The following is an 18,125-nucleotide window of genomic DNA, read 5'->3' on the forward strand; positions in this document are numbered from 1 at the left end:
TACTGTGGCTTGCTCCTTCATCTCTCTGATCTGACTTGGGTTTTTGTTATTAAGACCTATTAGACAGAACTCGAGTTACACTTGGTGCCCAATTTAAAGTCAGGGCAGGGATGTGTGCGTCTGATATCGCTGACTTTGGTACACTCATCACCGCACAATGGCTGAGTGTTGTAGGAGGTGTTGCGTGGTTGACGGGCAGAGGGCTAGAAGGAGGAGGGAAGAATAGGCATTAAGGTATTTGTCATGTGTGTGTGGTGTGTGTTCACATGTGTGTGGGTGTGAATGTGTATGTGTGTGTGCTTGCACAGGCCAGAGGTTTGTGTCCTCTTAAACTATGCTCCACCTTATTCACAGCTGAGCCTCAGACTTGCTGATTTGGCTGGTATAGCTAACCAGCTCACCCTGGGGATCCCCTCTCCATCCCAGGCGCTGGGATAACAAGTTCACCCAGACTTTTCATAGGTGCCTGGGATCCAAATTGTGACTCTCACAGCTGCATGGCAATGCTTTACCCACCGAGCCATCCCCCCAGCCTGGGAGGTCGTTTTAAACCAGTCCATATGACACTGTAGATTGAGGACGAGGTCATTTCTTCCTGTCCTCCCCTTAGTAGATTGACTAGGAGAACCTTTAATAAAGGCCAGGACATAGACTCAGGGACACAGTGCTGAGACAAGAGATGTCCCAGGCTAGACTCCCGTCCCCTCCCTCCTCCTCTCCTCCCATTCATTCCGGAGAGCATCCTAGAATGTCAGCACCACAGACAGGGTTCTGCCCCCGTAGGGTGTGTTCAGGATTCTCCCTTTAGGTGGAAGGACAATGGTTTTTACTTTTCCACTGGGTGGCACTGTGGCCCTCTTCTCTAGTCCCCCCAGGTTCTGACAGGCTACGAGGTGATAGGTCAAAAGTTGTGTTTCCATCCCCCCACCCCCTCCCCAAACTTGAGAAGAGGGAGAGAATTACGTGGATCAATCTAGAGAATGCAGTCGTGGGTTGTAGTGCCTGTATGCCACAGAGTAGGCAGTAAGCCCGCTTGACTTTAGCAGTTAAGGCACAAGTGGAGGGACCCTTGCTGGGAGAGCGCCCTGCCTGCAAGCCCCCATATTGTTTCTGCAGATGCCCAAGCTGAGGATAGTTCTGAGCACTCAGGTGTGAGAATCGTGGGTGGAGCTCAGTTCCCCTTCCATCTCCTGGGCCCCTGCACCCAGAGACTCAGCTCTGACTATGGGAACTCGCTGCGCCCAGAACAAGCAGCCCCAGAGTTGCTCCAGGGTATCTTCTCCTCATGCTAGCACGTGGGGCAGAAGGTAGACACCGAGACTCCCAGGATGGAGGCAGGAGGCTCTTGGGGAGCCGTCCATGGAGGGCTCAGGAGTCACTGAGACAGACTTCCTGGATACGTTGAGAGGAGAGGGCTCTCCCAGGAGCCACGCCTCACAGTGCGTCGGTGTGAGTGCGCTCACTATCGGGGACCCCACGTCTCACACAGTCCTCCTGCGAACAAGCTAGTACTGAGCTGTCTGTTAGTGGGCCCCCACCCAGCCCCACCCAGCCCCACCCAGGCCCCTAAAGGAGCTGAAAGGAGGTGGGTAGAGACCCAGCCCTGGGTTCTTCAGCTCAGGGCCACTGCCAGAATGAGGAGCAGCGTCACAAAAAGAAAGTAACCCTCAGGTGCCGCCGGACTCAGAGCGGGCTTACCCATGCTGAAGCTAGACAGACAGACAGACAGACAGACAGACAGACAGACAGACAGACAGGAATCTGATGGGGGCGGGGAAGAAAAGAAGCCTCCTACTCCAAAGTCTGGTTGAAGCCTCTGGTCTGCTGAGCTTCAAGAATTCCAGCAGAGTTAACAGTTGCTGCAGTGACTGCTGACATAGAGACAATATCACTTTTATATAGAAATGCTTTCAAGTAAGAAGGTTAAAATAACAATACAGCAGGTTTAAGGTGTGAGTGGATATATGCCAAAATAGTATACATGTGGCCCTAGTCCTCCCAGGCATGTTCTGGAACCTCACAAATGGGACTGTTACCCTTTGTTGACAGTGAAGATAGCCAAGCTTCCTGTGACCTAGACATTTACCTCATTGACGGTAGTCCTGTCAGGTACACCCAGGAAACATCTTAGAGAGACCCCAATTACCATTTATGCCTATGCACAATTAGATATGCATATATTAAAATAAGATGCATTATGGGAAGGGACACATACAGTAGGAAAAGTAAATGTTTTATCAATCTATCAATCAAAATAGAGAACTGTCTGTGTTACATCCCTTGGCAAGCAAGCTCCTCCTCCTCCTCTTGAACCCCATAAAAGGGTGCCCTGTTGCGCCCAGGCTACAACACTTCTCAAGGATTCGGGCGAGGATCGAAATGAAGACAAAAGACAGTGGGTCATTCTTGCAAGGAGAATGCCATTTATTGCAACAAGAGGAGAGCATTATATACAAGTGAGCAGGCATGGTGGAAAACTACCAAGGTCAGAGGTTCACATTCCTAAGGCCCTCTGGCAGTAAGGATGGGCGGATAACAGGAACTTGCATTCAGGCAATAAGGATGGGCAGAAAACAGGAACTTGCATTCAGGCCTTATTAGAAAGAGGGGAACAAGAAGTAAGCTCCTAGCCACAAGCTGGTCAGCCGATCCCTATGGGGGAAGAGTCCAATAGATCCCATATATATATATATATATATATATATATATATGAGCATCTGCCTTAGGTTGCCCAGGACGTCAACATCTGTTTTACCTGTCATTGAAAAGCCCAGGTCCCGCAGACCCTCTGTCTTAGGTTAACAGATGTCCCCGAAGTCTTACCTGTCATTGATTGCTCATTTGTCTTGCAGGCTTAGAACTGAGGGGTTCTCTTTTGCCAAGGAAAGTATGATCTGCTTTGTATGAAAATGGCACTGGACTTGTGGCCTTCCCATACGGCAAAGGCAGACTAGAGCTAAAACTGTGCTGCCCAGGGCCATAATCCCGAGGGCTAGCGACCCACTCCATTCCCTAATTAATTGACCTATCTGCTGCAGTCCCTCTAAGAGTGAGTCTCCCGAAAGGGGAGGTACCCTGGTCTCAAAAATCTTAATTTGGGAAAATTGAGAGAAAAAAGACTTAAAGTGCCCAATTGTACTAGAGAGTTGATATTATTTTGGGAACTTAAGGTGGAGGCAGCCTCCCCTGAGAGATTATCCAGCGTTCCTGCCGTAGCAACTGGCTGAGGGATAAACTATAGCTTCATGGCTGCAGTTACAATAGCGGCCACAATGGCCACCGTGATGTCTCTCGTGTCATGTGAGGGTGAACCGGTTCTCTCCCGAGTGTCCCACTGGCACGGGCAGGACACCAGGAACGCGGACCACCAAGGCTGATATTTCACCATTCCAACAGCTTCCCAAGTGGCATTCCCGGAGGAAATAATTAAGCACTTCTCCCGAGGGAGTGTTATTGAATATAGCAAACGTCCAAGCAGGCACAAGGACACACACGAGGAGGTTGGTGTGACCCAGCTTAAAAGAGGATCAATTAAGCGGACCCGGCCAACACCCAGGGTCAGTCAAAAGGGGGTGATCTAAAGGCCAATAACAGGCATTAGGAAAATAATCGGCAATGGATGAATTGCTTAAACTATGCAGCCATGAGGAAGTTTCATAAGAAGATAAAACACAAGGCATCTCAGGAATAAATTTTCTTTTTCTAAATCCATCCTGATGGCTGCCTTTCCTAGGCTAAGGTTGAGGCTGAGTGTAGCTGGGTATACCTGACTCCGAAGACCCGCCTGTCCCGATGTTCTTCATGAAAGCCTGATGGGTCTTTTGATGGCTGATATGTATCAGCAGGAACAGAGCGCACACAACGCTCCAGAACCGAAATTGGGGACACAAACAGATTCTTGGACCCACACCAAAACCAGATCTGGCCCTTTCCAAAGGCCTGAGGGTAGGTCTTTCCATTTAGCCAGAGGTTTTTGCTGTGCAGAGGACCGCCAGTGATGGTCTGCTGCGGACCATCCAGAAGCACCCACAATTTAAAAATGTAAAATATAGAGGATAAGTGATAGAGTAGAGTGAGGGGAGCCAAGGTGACCCCCAAGGTCCCCCTTCTTTACTTTAGCTCCCTGGGGCCTCCATCTGTAGCGCCCGTCTTTCCCGATCTCGGTGGAGCCTCCATTTGTAGCGCCCAGGCTACAACACTTCTCAAGGATTCGGGAGAGGATTGAAATGAAGACAAAAGACAGTGGGTCATTCTTGCAAGGAGAATTCCATTTATTGCAACAAGAGGAGAGCATTCTATACCAGTGAGCAGGCACGGTGGAAAACTACCAAGGTCAGAGGTTCACGTTCCCAGGGTCCTGCGGCAATAAGGATGGGTGGATAACAGGGACCTGCATTCAAGATTCCTTGGAAGGAGGAGAACAAGAAGTAAGCTCCTAGTCACAAGCTGGTCAGCAGGTCCCTATGGAGCCAAATATGAGTGACCACAGCACAGGAACACAGACTTAGGTTACATCAAATTCCACATTCCAATGTGGTACCACTCTGATGAGGTTTTTTATAGTAGCAGAGCAAAGAAAGTCATAAATCAAGACACTTTCCAAATACATTGGTGGAAAAATGGCAGAGGGGTGGGTCACCAAAAACCAGGGAAACCTCTATTAGAGGCCTCAGATGTTCTTTGATGATGCTCTTGGCTTTTGAGTTAGTGGAAGCTCATGGTCCGCTAAGTTACTGCGTTCCAGCGGAACAGCGGTGTTCTGTTTGGACATCCCAAGGGATCTAACGACCACGGAGCTGTCAGGTGACGTACAGAGGAGAGTCACTGATGGCTACTCAGAGGACTAAAGATAGCTCAAGGTAATTTGGCACTGGACTCGCAACGTTCCTCTTGACAGTCACTGGCATCCTAATCAGTTAACCAGCTCTGTAGAAGGTTCAGCTGCAGGAGGCAGCTTCTGTTGGGGGACCCTTTGTTCACATCAGTCAGGAAGCCATGACCCTCTAGGGTTGTCACAGCCTGGTTCCTGCCTTATTCACACGTTTCTGCCCTTGACCCCAATGCCGAGTCCATCACTTAATTCCCAAGGCCTCTACCATTACACTTTCACTGTCATCTGTGACCTGAAGTCTTTGTGGCCTTAGAAATGCTTACAGCTGAATCTAGTATTCAGGCACACTTTGATTCTGCTAGACCAAGGTCATCATTCCTTCCTCACCACCCTCCAAATATATGCACTGTCAGAGAACTCCACCAACCACTCTGTAGCCAGTGAATGTGACCTAGCCAGGGACGTTAAACTTTTATGAGACTGCCAGGGTCTTGACTTGGTGACCCAGGACTCCCAAGTTGCACCTTAGGAGTTGGGATGTACCCAGAACACTGCTCAGGGCTTGTTTGGATGAGTAGGGCCACTAAGGAAGTTCTCCATCAATCTTGTTCCCCAAAGCACCTGCAGAAGCCAAGATTTTCTCAGACAGGCGATGGAGGGCAGACAAAGGCTCAGCACATCGTATTTCCATGATCTTGAGAGATAGAACCAAACCCAGGCAGTCGGGGGGGGAGGTAGGGGGCAGTGTAAGCGAACGCATAATTCCCGCAGGGAAATGTCCATCCAAGGTTTGGTAGCCTCTGCGTTGAGTTGCCCTTCTCTCCAGAGCACCTAATCCGTCAAGCTCAGTGACCTTCCTAAACTTTATCTCTTTGTGCCCATTTTCTCCTTCAATGCCCAGCACCTTCTGCCCATGCTGTCTCAACTCAGACCTGTTTATCTTTCCTACCATGCTGCCAGAAAAGGAGGGCATGGGAACATTTGATTTATTGAGATTTTTCTCTTAATAAATACTCTTTGCTCTTTTTCAAAACTACCCCTTTTGTGAAAAAGGGATGTCAGAGGCCATTATGAAGGGGACGGGGATAAAGACAAGGTCAGCAGTAGCTGCTTGAGGGAGAAACTGCATCCAGCATCTCACTGTCTGAATTTTCTGCCCTCTGGATGTGCCCGCACCTGGCCAGCAAAGTCTACATTCCCCTGGCTGTCCAGTGAGCCCTAGGGGATCCTCTGTATTACAAGTGAGTAATACCACTCCTGGGTTTGTTTGTTTGCTTGTTTATTATTTTTTGAGAAAAGGTCTCACAGTATAGCACTGGCTGGCCTGGAACTTACTATCTAAATCAGATTGGCCTCAAACTCAGAGATCTGCTTGCCTCTGTCTTCCCAGGGATAGGATTAAAGGTGTGCACCGCCATGGAAAACTCGCACCCTGTTTTTTACATCAGTGCTCAGACAGAACCCAAGTCCTCATGCTTCTGTGGCAAAACACTATACTGAGATAGCTCCCACCCCCATCCCACTGTTTTATAACCAGAGCCTTGGAAGGAGGAAGAGGGCGTTTAGACCCACCTCTTTCTGGACAAAGATCTGGCTTAAGAGATCAGAGAGACAGTTGAATGACTCAGAAGGGCTGAGTAACCCCGGGTAACTTGACTGAATCCGTTTGCCGTTGGCTGAGAGAGAGAGAGAGAGAGAGTGTGTGTGTGTGTGTGTGTGTGTGTGTGTGTGTGTGTGTGTGTGTCAGACCCAGGTGCAGTTGGTTACAGGAAGTGGTGAGCCACAGGCTTAGAGAAGAGAAGTCAGGAAACACAGTCACAGACTGTGAGGACAGGTTTCATGTCACCCTTGTGGCTCAGAGCAGTATGGAAGGGTTCCACCGTTTGTTTGTTTGTTTGTTTGTTTAAGGGAAAGCATGGCTAGCCTTTGTTTTAAGACTGCACGCAGACCGTGGGGGGGTGTGGCATATAAGGGAACTGATGTAGAAAGGGAAGAGGGGCCCAAAAGGAGGCTTGGATGAGGCTACTCTATCGTTGAAGCCTATTGGACTCCCGTGAGTGATGCTTAGGAGGTGAATTTGCCAGGACTTGGGAGACCAAGGGTGCTGGCCTGGGTGGACCCAGGATGAGGCCTGAGGTCACTTGGTGTCACTCACCAAGAGCGTGAGGATGGAGGAGGTAGGTGGTTTTCTTTTCGGGGCCTCACTTCCTTTATCATCCTCTCAGTTTTCATAGTTAGATTTCTGCCTCCAGGACTGTGGACCCGGAGATGAGCTGGACGGTGGGCAGGGGCAGTTAGTTACCCAAGACGAGTGGCAAATCACCCATTGTGACCATTCCTGTAAAGCCACTCGGGAGAAGTGTCAGTGTCTGCAAGAATGACGTCAAAGAATAGTGTCTGTCTGTCTGTATGTATGTATGTGTGTGTCTGTAGTCTGTCTGTCTGTATGTGTGTGTGTCTGTGGTCTGTCTGTCTGTCTGTCTGTCTGTATGTGTGTGTGTGTGTCTGTAGTCTGTCTGTCTATATGTATGTGTATGTGTGTGTCTGTAGTCTGTCTGTCTGTATGCATGTGTGTGTGTCTGTAGTCTGTCTGTCTGTATGTATGTATGTCTGTGTGTATGTACATCTGAGAGTGTGCCTCTATGTAGCTCTTTCTGTGTCTACGTGTGTATGTGCTATATCTCTCTCTCCCTCTCTCTCTGTATGTGTCCGTGTCTTCTCTGTATCTCTCTCTCTGAGAGAGAGAGAGAGAGAGAGAGAGACAGAGAAAGAGAGAGAGAGATCCCAGAAGAGGGGAAACAAACAAAGCTAGCATCTACAGAAAAGGAGAAACAGTTTAAGTTCTTAGCTGCACTAGCTGTTCGTATTTACTATGTAATAGCTATACCTAAGAGGCCGGGGGGAGGGGGAGGCTGAGTGGGAAAAGCACTTGATATGCAGACGTGAGGGCTGGAGTTCAGATCCCTAGCACCCACATAAATGCTGGGTGTGTGTGGTGGCTCATCTGTAATCTCAGCGCTCAGGAGTGGTAGACAAGGCATTCCCCAGAGCAAGCCGGCTAGCTACACTAACCAAATAGGCTACCTCTGGGCTCAAGCGAGACCCTGCCTCAATAAGTAAGGTGGAGAGCACTGGAGGACAGTTCCTGACATCGACCTCTGGCCTTCACACACACATGTGCCTCATACATGCAAGCACACATGTGCACATACATACAAGCCAGAAACGGAGAGAGAAAGGAAAGGGAAGGAAAAGAAAGGAAAGGAAAGAAGAGAGAAGAATGATGCTTAAAGGTCAGGGTCATAGCTAGTAGAGCAGCTGCCTGGTCTGCGTCATTCTCAGGGGCCCTGTGGTGTGATTTGTAACACGAGTGTGCACATGCTCAGGTTGTGATCCCATTAAACCGGACACATAGAACAGCACACATAAAGCTGTAGCCACGTGTGGAGTGAAGTCGTAGGCAGATGGCTACTTAGTATTGACGATTTTCTGTCACAGCGCAAGCCTCGTTGGTCCTGTCCTCTTTCACGCCTTATCATGTTTTCCCAGGGCTTGCCCTTGGACCAACTCCCATGGAATCTTCTATGACTCACGAATAGTGGGAGTCAGCGCCACCTAGCTCGGAATAGTCTGCCACCACGAGTAGCTGCTGCTTGCTAGATTTGGCGTTCGTGGCCATGGGAGTGAGACGTCCTTCCAAGTCCCCCGGGCAGGAGGAGAGCAAGTCAGACATTCTAGCTCCCTGTAAAGACTGCCCGGTGCTAAGCTGAGGGCCGAGGTGCTGTTTCTTCAGGTTCCTCCAGATCAGTGGCTCCCAACCTTCCTACCGCTGTGACCCCAAACATAAAGTTGTTCTTATTGCTACTTCACAACTGCAGTTTGCCGCCACTATGAATGGTGATGTAAATATCCGTGTTTTCAGGTGGTCTCAGGTGACCCCTGTGAAAGGGTCATCTGACCCTCAGAGGGGTCATGACCCACAGGCCGAGAATCACTGCCCTAGGCAATCCCCAGAGCACTTGTTCTGGGCACTCTGACTCCAAGGCTCACAAGTGATGTCCCTCTCTCACTAATCATTTCATTCAAGCGTCAACCCTCCTGGGTGTGCTGTCTTCTTAATGCGTTCTGTCCCCCATCTCAATCAGTGTCCAGGCCGGAAAACCAAAAGCTAACCTGTGACCCCCCCCCCACCTGCCCTGGGAACCCGGCCTTCTGAAAGGGTTCTCGAGTCACGCCCTGTTTCCCCGGTGCTCTGGGGATTGTTTTCAATGCCACAAAAACTTATCAAACCAGGAAGCACTTTCCAAATCTGGACGCACCTTGGTCTCCAGAGCAGAAGCCTGAAGGGGCACCAGCCGCACACGAGTCAGACACCTCCCTCAGTGCCCGCCCTCTGAATCAGGCCCTACATTAACCCTCCTCTCTGGGAGCGCTGTCTCCCTTCCTGGTATTCTCTGTCTTGTTTCTTGAGGGGAAGACAGAAGGAGAACTCCCTCTGGTTGCCATGAACTCTGCTGTCATCAGCTGTGAGTCCCTGGTGAGTGCTGGTTGGGTGGAGGTGGAGGGAACGGAGGAGGGGGGAGCAGGCAGGAGGCCTCAGGCTGGAGCTCACCTCCTCACTCCCTTCCTTCGGGTTCATACCATCACAGGGAGCAGCTTCTCCCTCCTTGGCTCCCCCAGGGCCCGTGACCTCCAGTCACCCCCACAGCAGACCCAGGGCTTTCTCTGAGCCTTGACTAAAACAAAGGAGTGGTGAAGAGGCAAGGGGGCCGGGTTTCCTGAGGATGCTCACACTGTTGCGGTTTGCTCCTGCTGGCTTTACCAGGTGCTCCCTGGATAGGCCCCTAACTGTCCGTTTTCCCGTCTCTCAGCATTGGGCTAGGCTTTCTTTCCAAAGGCCCTTCTGAAGCAAGCAGAGGAGGGAGGCAGAAGACAGCCAGGTTTTCTTCCTTCCCACCTGACCTAACAGGTGCTTCTCTTTCTGTTTTATACAAGAGAAAGCTGAGGTCCAGATCACAAGAACCCCATGGAGGCCTCTCTAGGTGGCCGAGAACCCAGGCCCTACCGCCCTCTCCAACCCATTTTGGTCACCTGAACACCACAGGGCAGGCTGAGTGGAGACCCTGTGTGTTTCCCACTGCCCACTACAGAGCCAGCTAACGGGTTGGAGACGGGACGACCCATGAACCTGAGTTAGGATCCTGCTCTACTCTCTGGGGCTGAACAGACCCTGTCCATTCTGTTCATATTTCTGGTAAGAGTCCCTAGGATTCTCCTCTGAGAAAAATAACAGATCTTTAGAGAAAAAGACTTGGACTCATCTGGAATTGTTTATGTTATGTTTTTTGGAGATAAAAAAATTTAAAGAAATATGCCGAAGATTCCATTTCCTCCTCAGGAATGTTGAGCTTCTGTGAGACAAATCTTTTGTGGAGAGCATAGGGCTTGCACGAACTTATTCTGGGGCGTTGTAAGCAAACCTCTGCTCACCCCAATTAGGGCACCAATGATAGGCCAATCCCACCCAAGTCTAGCCAACAAGAGTTTATCCGGCTTGTTTACAGGAGCACAGATGACCCAAAAGCAGCTTTGGGTCACCCCATCACGGATGCTGACTTCTCTGGAACTGTGCAGATGGAGTTCCCCCTAAAATCCACTCTCCATACGCTGTGTACTCTAGCCCATGTGAAGCTGGGGGAGGATCCCATACAGATAGCAGGGAGATGCAAAAGGGGGTGGTTGAAACCTCAGGCGAGGGTCTAATGACCTTCTCCAACTCATCCCTCCATAGGGACCTCAACAGGTCCACTCTCGTGGGTGTGTGTGAGTAGTCACAAGTGCCCTGATGCACATGGTAATGGTTGTTGTGCTCAGGGGAGATGTTGTGTAACCTTACATCTCTCCCTTCAGCTTTTCCATTCTCTTCACCCCACCCCTCCAGCAATGTTCTCCAAGCCTTGGGGGGGGGCATACAGATATGTGATTATTTTTCTTACATCTATGGCTGAGTATTAGGCCATTACATATATGCCAATCTTGCATCAATGAGTACATCTTGTCTGTCCCTTGGATACCGTGGTGTTCAGAGTCTAATAGCTCAGCAACACGGTTGGTGATTACCTTCTCCCTCCAGTAGCCTGCACAGTGCCTTCTGGCATTACGAAGGCCGATCCGTACAGGGGATTGTCCAGTGGAGTCCCATTCTGATTTCTCCATGTCCTGCAGATAAAACACACAGGTGTTTTCAGCAGTAGAGATTTACCGTCTAGTTCTGGAATGCAACTAATAGCGGTAATAGCGTTTATGGTTTGCAGGGCCTGGGGCGGGGCAGGCTTTCCTAGTCAACAACTCATGGTGGGGGCGGGGCACAGATAGCCTACCCTGGCACCAGGATTTTATGGCTTTTGGGAATGTCTTTTTCCACTCACACAGGGCACCTTCATTCAAAGTCTTCCAGCGTTATTTTAATATTTGTTGGGATAGCTGATGTAGGATTTCCTCACTCACCTTGTTGGGTATCATTTCCATCTCACGGAATCATAACACTCCAAAGAACTTCACCGTGCCTGACCTATGACCCCGTGGCCCCACCCTGTCTCCTTCAGATGTGTTTGCGCATCTTTCAGACAGATGCTCTTTCAGACAGATGCTTTTCTACGTCTGCAAAAGACTTGGAGGTCAGCACCTGCCATCTACAGAGAGGGCGAGGGGGTCTCCCACCCACCATCATCTGTTCCTCGAGAGCGTCCGTGGGCCTCAGGAGTCAACAACTACGGGGATGCTAAGGAAAACTGTTAGCTAGGCCCAGTACAGCATACAGTACGACCCGTCACAATGCCGGTTGTTTCCTCAAGAAATGTTGGCTCCGGCGGTATCTTTGGGAGGCAATGCTTTAGGCAGCCCTCCTTCCGCAATCTCAAAGAGATGTTTGCCTTTCTCATTCCAGGGTGATGCCAAGGGACTTCCTAGCATCTCTGCATCCCCAAGAGGCTAGGCAAGGCTGCCACATGTTTTTCTGACCTAGTCAGGGTCAAGAGGAAACAAGATCATGCTTGCACCTGCCATGGCCCTCACAGGCTCCCTGCTCCTGTCCTTTGTTTGTTTGTTTTGTTGGGTTTTTCAAGACAGGGTTTCTCTGTATTGTTTTGGAGGCTGTCCTGGAACTCACTCTGTAGACCAGGCTGGCCTCGAACTCACAGAGATCCGCCTGCCTCTGCCTCCCGAGTGCTGGGATTAAAGGCGTCAGCCACCCAGCCACCCATGCCCGGCTCTGCTGCTGTCTTTTTATTGATCTTATCTGGCTCCTGAAAGGGTCCAGAGCTGAGCACGCAAACCCCCACTCTCAGGGGAGAAATACGCACAGAGTACTCTGGAGACGAAGCTGCCTACTCCTAGGTGAAGGTCAGCTTTTGAAAGTTCATTTACTTATTTGTTTGCGCACACCATACTAGCTGTGTACTGTCTTGGGCTCCTCTTTGTACCAACCTTGCAAGTCTCAGGGCTCCGTGCAAGTCACAGACCCCATCACAAGGGATTAACAGGCTGTCCTCAGGGAGGATGTTTTCCTGGACTCTAAGCAGTCTTTAAGTCATTATTTTAAAAATGTGCATTGGTGTTTGGCCTGCATGCATGTCTGTGTGAGGGAGTCAGATCCACTGGAACTGGAGTTACAGACAGTTGTGAGCTGCCATGTGGGGGCTGGGAATTGAACCTGGGTCCTCAGGAAAGGCAACCAGTGCTCTCAACTGCTGAACTGTCTCTCCAGCCCTAAGTTCTCTTTTTTAAAATGTGGTTTCTTATGCAAGATCAGTTTTCCACATGACTGTTTTGAACCAAGTACAGCAGTAGTTTCTGTAACTACGGGATGTGTGGGTATGAAGAGTTTAGACAATTCTGAGGGCCTCAGACTGGCACCGTCTTTGACACTGGCTCCCGGCGCGTGTTTCCTGTCCCTTTACCTTCCAGGGAGCTCCAGAGGTCCTGGAAAGGGTGTGTGGCGAATGTGCTGGCTGGAGCCACCGAACTGACCTCTCACAGCCTGAGAGTTCATCCGCCACACCACACAAGCCTGGGCCTAGGGGCTCCCCATGAGTATCCTAGAGGCTAGATGGAAAACGGAGCCTGGGTGGTCAGTCTGCCGGGAGTGACAGGCTGCATGTGCCCAGCACTTCTCTGAGTTTCCCTCCCAGAATCAGCCAAGTAGTCTCTCACAGTCTCCCTCCCTGCCTCCCTGCCTCCCTGCCTCCCTGCCTCCCTCCCTCCCTGCCTCTGCCTCCTCTTCCCTAGGTTCCTTTCTGGGCAGCATGCCCCTCACAGACTCTTGCATAACTTCACTAAATCGCCAGCTGTGCCCAGAGCCAGCCCTTCCTCTGGCAGCTTCTTCTCTATCTTCTGTCCAGCTTTTTTTTTTTTTTTTTTGGTTCTCTAGCATTTATTTTATTTTAATTTAAAAACAAGGTTGCTTCACATGTCAATCCCAGCTCCTTCTCCCTCCCCTCCTCCCACACCCCCTCCCACCAACCCCCCCAGCCTCCCTCCCCCAATCCCCACTCCATTCCACAGGGAGGGTGAGGCCCTCTGTAGTCTGTCATTTTGTTCAGGGCAGGGCCGAGGCCCTCTCACAAGAGTCCAGGCTGAGAGAGTATCTCTCATTGTGGGATGGGCACCCAAAGTCTATTTGTATCAGGGATGAATACTGATCTACTACGTGAGGCCCCATAGATTGCCTAGGCCTCCTCACTGACACCCTCATTCAGGGGGTCTGGATCAGTCCCATGCTGGACTCCCAGCCATCAGTCTGGGGTTCAAGAGCTACCCCTAGTCAGGTCAGCTGTTTCTGTAGGTTAAACAAGCCCTGTCTTGACCCCTTTGCTCATCAGTCCTCCCTCTCTGTCACTGGGTTCCAGTGCTTAGCTGTAGGTGTCTGCCTCTGCTTCCATCAGTCACTGGTTGAAGATTCTGTTTCCCAGAGTCTCTGGCAGTGGGATTGTAGGCTGGCACTCCCCTGATCCATGTCTAAAATCTATATATGAGTGAGTACATACCATGTTTGTCTTTTTGTGACTGGGTTACCTCACTCAGGGTAGTTTCTTCTAGTGCTGTCCATTTGTCTGCAAATTTCAAGCTTCCATTGTTTTTTTTCTACTGAATAGTACTCCATTGTGTAAATGTACCACATTTTCTCTATCCATTCTTCAGTTGAAGGGCATATAGGTTGCTTCCAGGTTCTGGCTATTATAAATAATATATGAATAAGTGGAACGAACATCTTTGTTGTATGAATGGGCATCTTTTGGAAATATGCCTAAGAGTGGAATGTAGGCTTATTCCCATTTTCCTGAGGAATCTCCATACTGATTTCCAAAGTGGCTGTACAAGTTGGCACTCCCACCATCAGTGGAGGACTGTCCCCCTTTCTCCACATCCTCTCCAACATAAATTGTCATTGGTGTTTTTGATTTTAGCTATTCTGACAGGAGTAAGATGGTATCTCAGAGTTTTTTTTTTTTGATTTGCCTTTCCCTGATGGCTAGGGATATTGAGCATTTTATTAAGTACCCCCTCAGCCATTTTAGACTCCTCCATTGAGAATTATCTATTTAATTCTGTAGCCCACTTTTTAATTGGATCCTTTGATGTTTTGGAGACTTGCTTCTTGAGTTCTTTGTAAATTTTGGAGATTAGCCCTCTGTCAGATGTGGGGTTAGTGAATATTTTTTCCCATTCCGTGGGGGTGCCTTTTTGTCTTGTTGACTGTGTCCTTTGCCTTTCAGAAGCTTCTCAGTTTCATAAGGTCCCAAGCATTAATTGTTGACCTCAGTGTCTGTGCTACTGGTGGTAAGTTCAGGAGACAGTCTCCTGTACCAATTCATTCAATGGTACCACCCACTTTCTCTTCTAAGAGGTTTAGTGTGGCTGGATTTATGTTGAGGTCTTTGATCCATTTGGACTTAAGTTTTGTGCATGGCAATAGACAAGGATCTATCTGCATCCTTCTACATGCCAGCATCCAGTTATGCCAGAACCATTTGTTGAAGATGCTTTCTTTTTTCCATTGTATATGTTTAGCTTCTTTGTCAAAGATCAGGTGTTCATATGTGTATGGGTTAATATCAGGGTGTTCAATTCTATTCCATTGGTCTACCTGTCTATGTTTGTGCCAATACCAAGCTGTTTTCAGGGCTATAGCTCTATAATAGAGCTTGAAATCAGGGATGGAGATCCCTCCAGACATTGCTTTATTGAATAGGGTTGTTTTGGCTATCCTGGGTCTTTAGTTTTTCCATATAAAGTTGATTATTGTTCTTTCAAGGTCTGTGAAGAATTGTGCTGGGATTTTAATGGGGATTGCATTGAATCTGTAGATTGCTTTTAGCAAGATTGCCATTTTTACTTCGTTGATCCTACCTATCCAAGAACATGGGAGATCTTTCCATTTTCTGGTATCTTCTTTAATTTCTTTTTTTTTAAAGACTCAAAGTTCTTTTGATACAGGTCTTTCACTTTTTTGGTTAGCGTTACCCCAAGGTATTTTATGTTGGTGGTGGCAATTGTAAAGGGTGATGTTTCTCAGAATTCTTTCTCATCCCTTTTGTCATCTGTATATAGTAGGGCATCTGATTTTTTTGAGTTAGTTATGTATCCTGCCACTTTGCTGAAGGTATTTATCAGCTGTAGGAGTTCCCTGGTAGAGTTTTTTGAGTCACTTATGTAAATTATCATATCATCTGCAAATAGTGAAAGTTTGACTTCTTCTTTTCCAATTTGTAGCCCTTGATCTCCTTTTGTTGTCTTATTGATCTAGCTAGAACTTCAAGTACAATATTGAAGAGGTATGGAGAGATTAGACAGCCTTGTCTTGTTCCTGATTTTAGAGGAATCGCGTTGAGTTTCTCTCCATTTAGTTTGATGTTGGTTGTTGGTTTGCTGTAAATAGCTTTTATTATGTTTAGGTATGTTCCTGTTATCCCAGATCTCTCCAAAACCTTTATCATGAAGGGGTGTTGGATTTTATCGATGGATTTTTTCAGCATCTAGTGAGATGATCATGTGATTTTTGTTTCTCAGCTTGTTTATATGGTGGATTACACTGATGGATTTTCATATTTTGAACCATCCCTGCCTCCCTGGGATGAAACCTAAATGGACAATTTTATGGATAGATATCACTTGCCAAAATTAAATCAAGAACAGATAAGCAATTTAAATAGACCTGTAACCCCTATGGAAATAGAAGCAGTCATCAAAAGTCTCCCAACCAAAGAAAGCCCAGGTCCAGATGGCCTCAGTGCAGAATTCTACCAGAAATTCAAAGAACAGCTTATACCAATTCTTCTCAAAGTACTCCATGCAATAGAAGCAGAAAGGTTTTTGACAAACTCTTTCTATGAGGCTTCGATAACCTTGATACCCAAGCCACGTAAAGACACAACTAAGAAGGAGAACTTCAGACCAATATCCCTCAAGAACATTGATGCAAAAATACTCAGTAAAATACTGGCAAATCGGATCCAAGAACACATCAAAACAATCATCCACCATGATTGGTCCAGCTTTGACCCTTGAAGAAGGACAGACTTCTTCCATGTACAACCCAAGGACCAAGAGGTGTCAATACATTTGGACAGAAATGAGATTTTATAAGTTCTCCAAACAGATAAAGGCAGAGATTTAAAAGCAATATACAAAACGAAACCCACTGTTAGATGACTTTCATAGTCACTCCTTGATATATCTGTCTGCCTGCTCTATCAACTCAGTAAATGCCAGCAATGTTCTAGACTCTTACATTTCTGTTTTAGAACCCAAATGGTAGAAGATTTACCAACAAATGTCTTATGTGGAAACAAAATAGTTCTGCAGAGCTGTGTTGAAGCTAGCTCAGGAGACTCCATGTGAGGAAATTTGAAGTTGGTTCATGGCTCCCTCCCTCAGTGTGCCACACTGGGATTCCTTCATCCATAGGGATGCCACTTTCTGCAGGTGGTGAGATCAGCGACACAGTCCTTTATCTGCTACTGTTCTCACCCTCCTTCCACACCTAATCAAGTTGCTACCCACCATCCCACACGCCTCTGGAGTGCAGCCACTGATCCCTTAGGTAGAGGACACACAGTGCCCAGTCCTTGGGGTTTTAGAAGTCAGGAAGATGGTTTCATTTGTCTTAAAATAAGGTGGAAAAGGCTAGGAGTGTAGCTCAGAGTGGACCTAACACAGAGGACGCTCTGGGTTTGATCTCCAGTATTGCTAAATAAATACGTAAATGAAAAAATGCACTTTGAAGGCGCTTAATGCACGACTCACTTTTCTACTAAGGCCATCCACAGGTATTTTAAATATGTTTCCTGCGAAGGAAGGAGCATTTGGGGTCTGTGAACTTAACGCCGGTCCACAGGACATGAGCTGCCGCTGTTCAGCGGTGTTCAGGGCTGGGGCTTCAGTGTAGGGCACTCAGGTGTGGGGGTGGATTTGGGGGAAGTGACTTCAGCAACCTTTGCAGGACTGTCTCCTGCTGCCCACACTACCCTCAGGGCAACCCTGGCTGTGCCATCACCTAGACCCTACACTGTGGTCTGACCAGGGCCTGGGGACTTCCCTGAGGTCATATCAGCACCAATAACTCATGCTTATGGCCTTGCCACCTCTGGCCAAACCAAAGACAATGTTTCCATGTTCCTCTACCTCCAAACAGATGTCTCAGTGTCAGCCATAAACACGTGTCAGCCTCGCCATTTATGGGAGGTCATAGTGAACACAACAGTTAATAGTTATTATGCTGTGTCAAGGCAATTACGATGTGGACTGTGTGCTTTGTGCTGTAAGGTGTTTTTCTCAACCACTCAGATTTATTTATATAGATAAGACTATTGAGATAGAAATATTACTCATTTGCCCAAGGTGAATAAACAATACTGTCAATAAACTGGAACAAAACCTATAATTCCCGGTTAAACTATAGGCATGCACATGGGCTATTGGCTCTGGGTTACTCTGTGTATGCTGCGCCCATTGACATTAATCTGTTATTTTCATTCAATTCACATTGATAACAGGGACTGTGGGACAAGCTGGCATGGTAAAGAAAAGCAAGGCTCTTAAAATTTTTCTGCCCCCTCTTCCTGATGTTCCCTGAGCCATCGTTGAGGAGCTGTGATACAGACATATCCATAGGAACTGGGCTCTCCATAATCTGCTGATCTCTTCATTGCGTCCAGTTGATGGTCTCCATTTTCTGTAAAGATGGGCTTCTTTGACAAGGGGTGGTAGCTGCACTTTCTGTGGGTATAAGGATAAA

At 48.1% G+C, this 18,125-nt stretch overlaps 1 protein-coding gene across 3 annotated transcripts in view; it reads left to right on the top strand.

Annotated features, from left to right (window-relative positions):
* LOC101841651 (solute carrier family 23 member 1) overlaps positions 1-18,125 on the top strand; it is a 97,280-nt gene that overhangs the window by 50,889 nt on the left and 28,266 nt on the right. For 2 of the 3 annotated variants that reach the window (XM_013122258.3, XM_021234279.2), the window contains exon 1: positions 9,150-9,368. The exons of the other annotated variant lie outside the window; for it this stretch is intronic. In XM_013122258.3, coding sequence (XP_012977712.1) covers positions 9,336-9,368 — 33 coding nt within the window. In that variant the 5' untranslated portion in view covers positions 9,150-9,335. Of the gene's footprint in view, positions 1-9,149; positions 9,369-18,125 lie in introns of those variants that run through there. 3 annotated transcript variants of the gene reach the window in all.

The sequence above is a fragment of the Mesocricetus auratus genome, unplaced genomic scaffold (assembly GCF_017639785.1).
Source record: "Mesocricetus auratus isolate SY011 unplaced genomic scaffold, BCM_Maur_2.0 Super-Scaffold_100019, whole genome shotgun sequence".
Classification (NCBI taxonomy): Eukaryota; Metazoa; Chordata; class Mammalia; order Rodentia; family Cricetidae; genus Mesocricetus; species Mesocricetus auratus.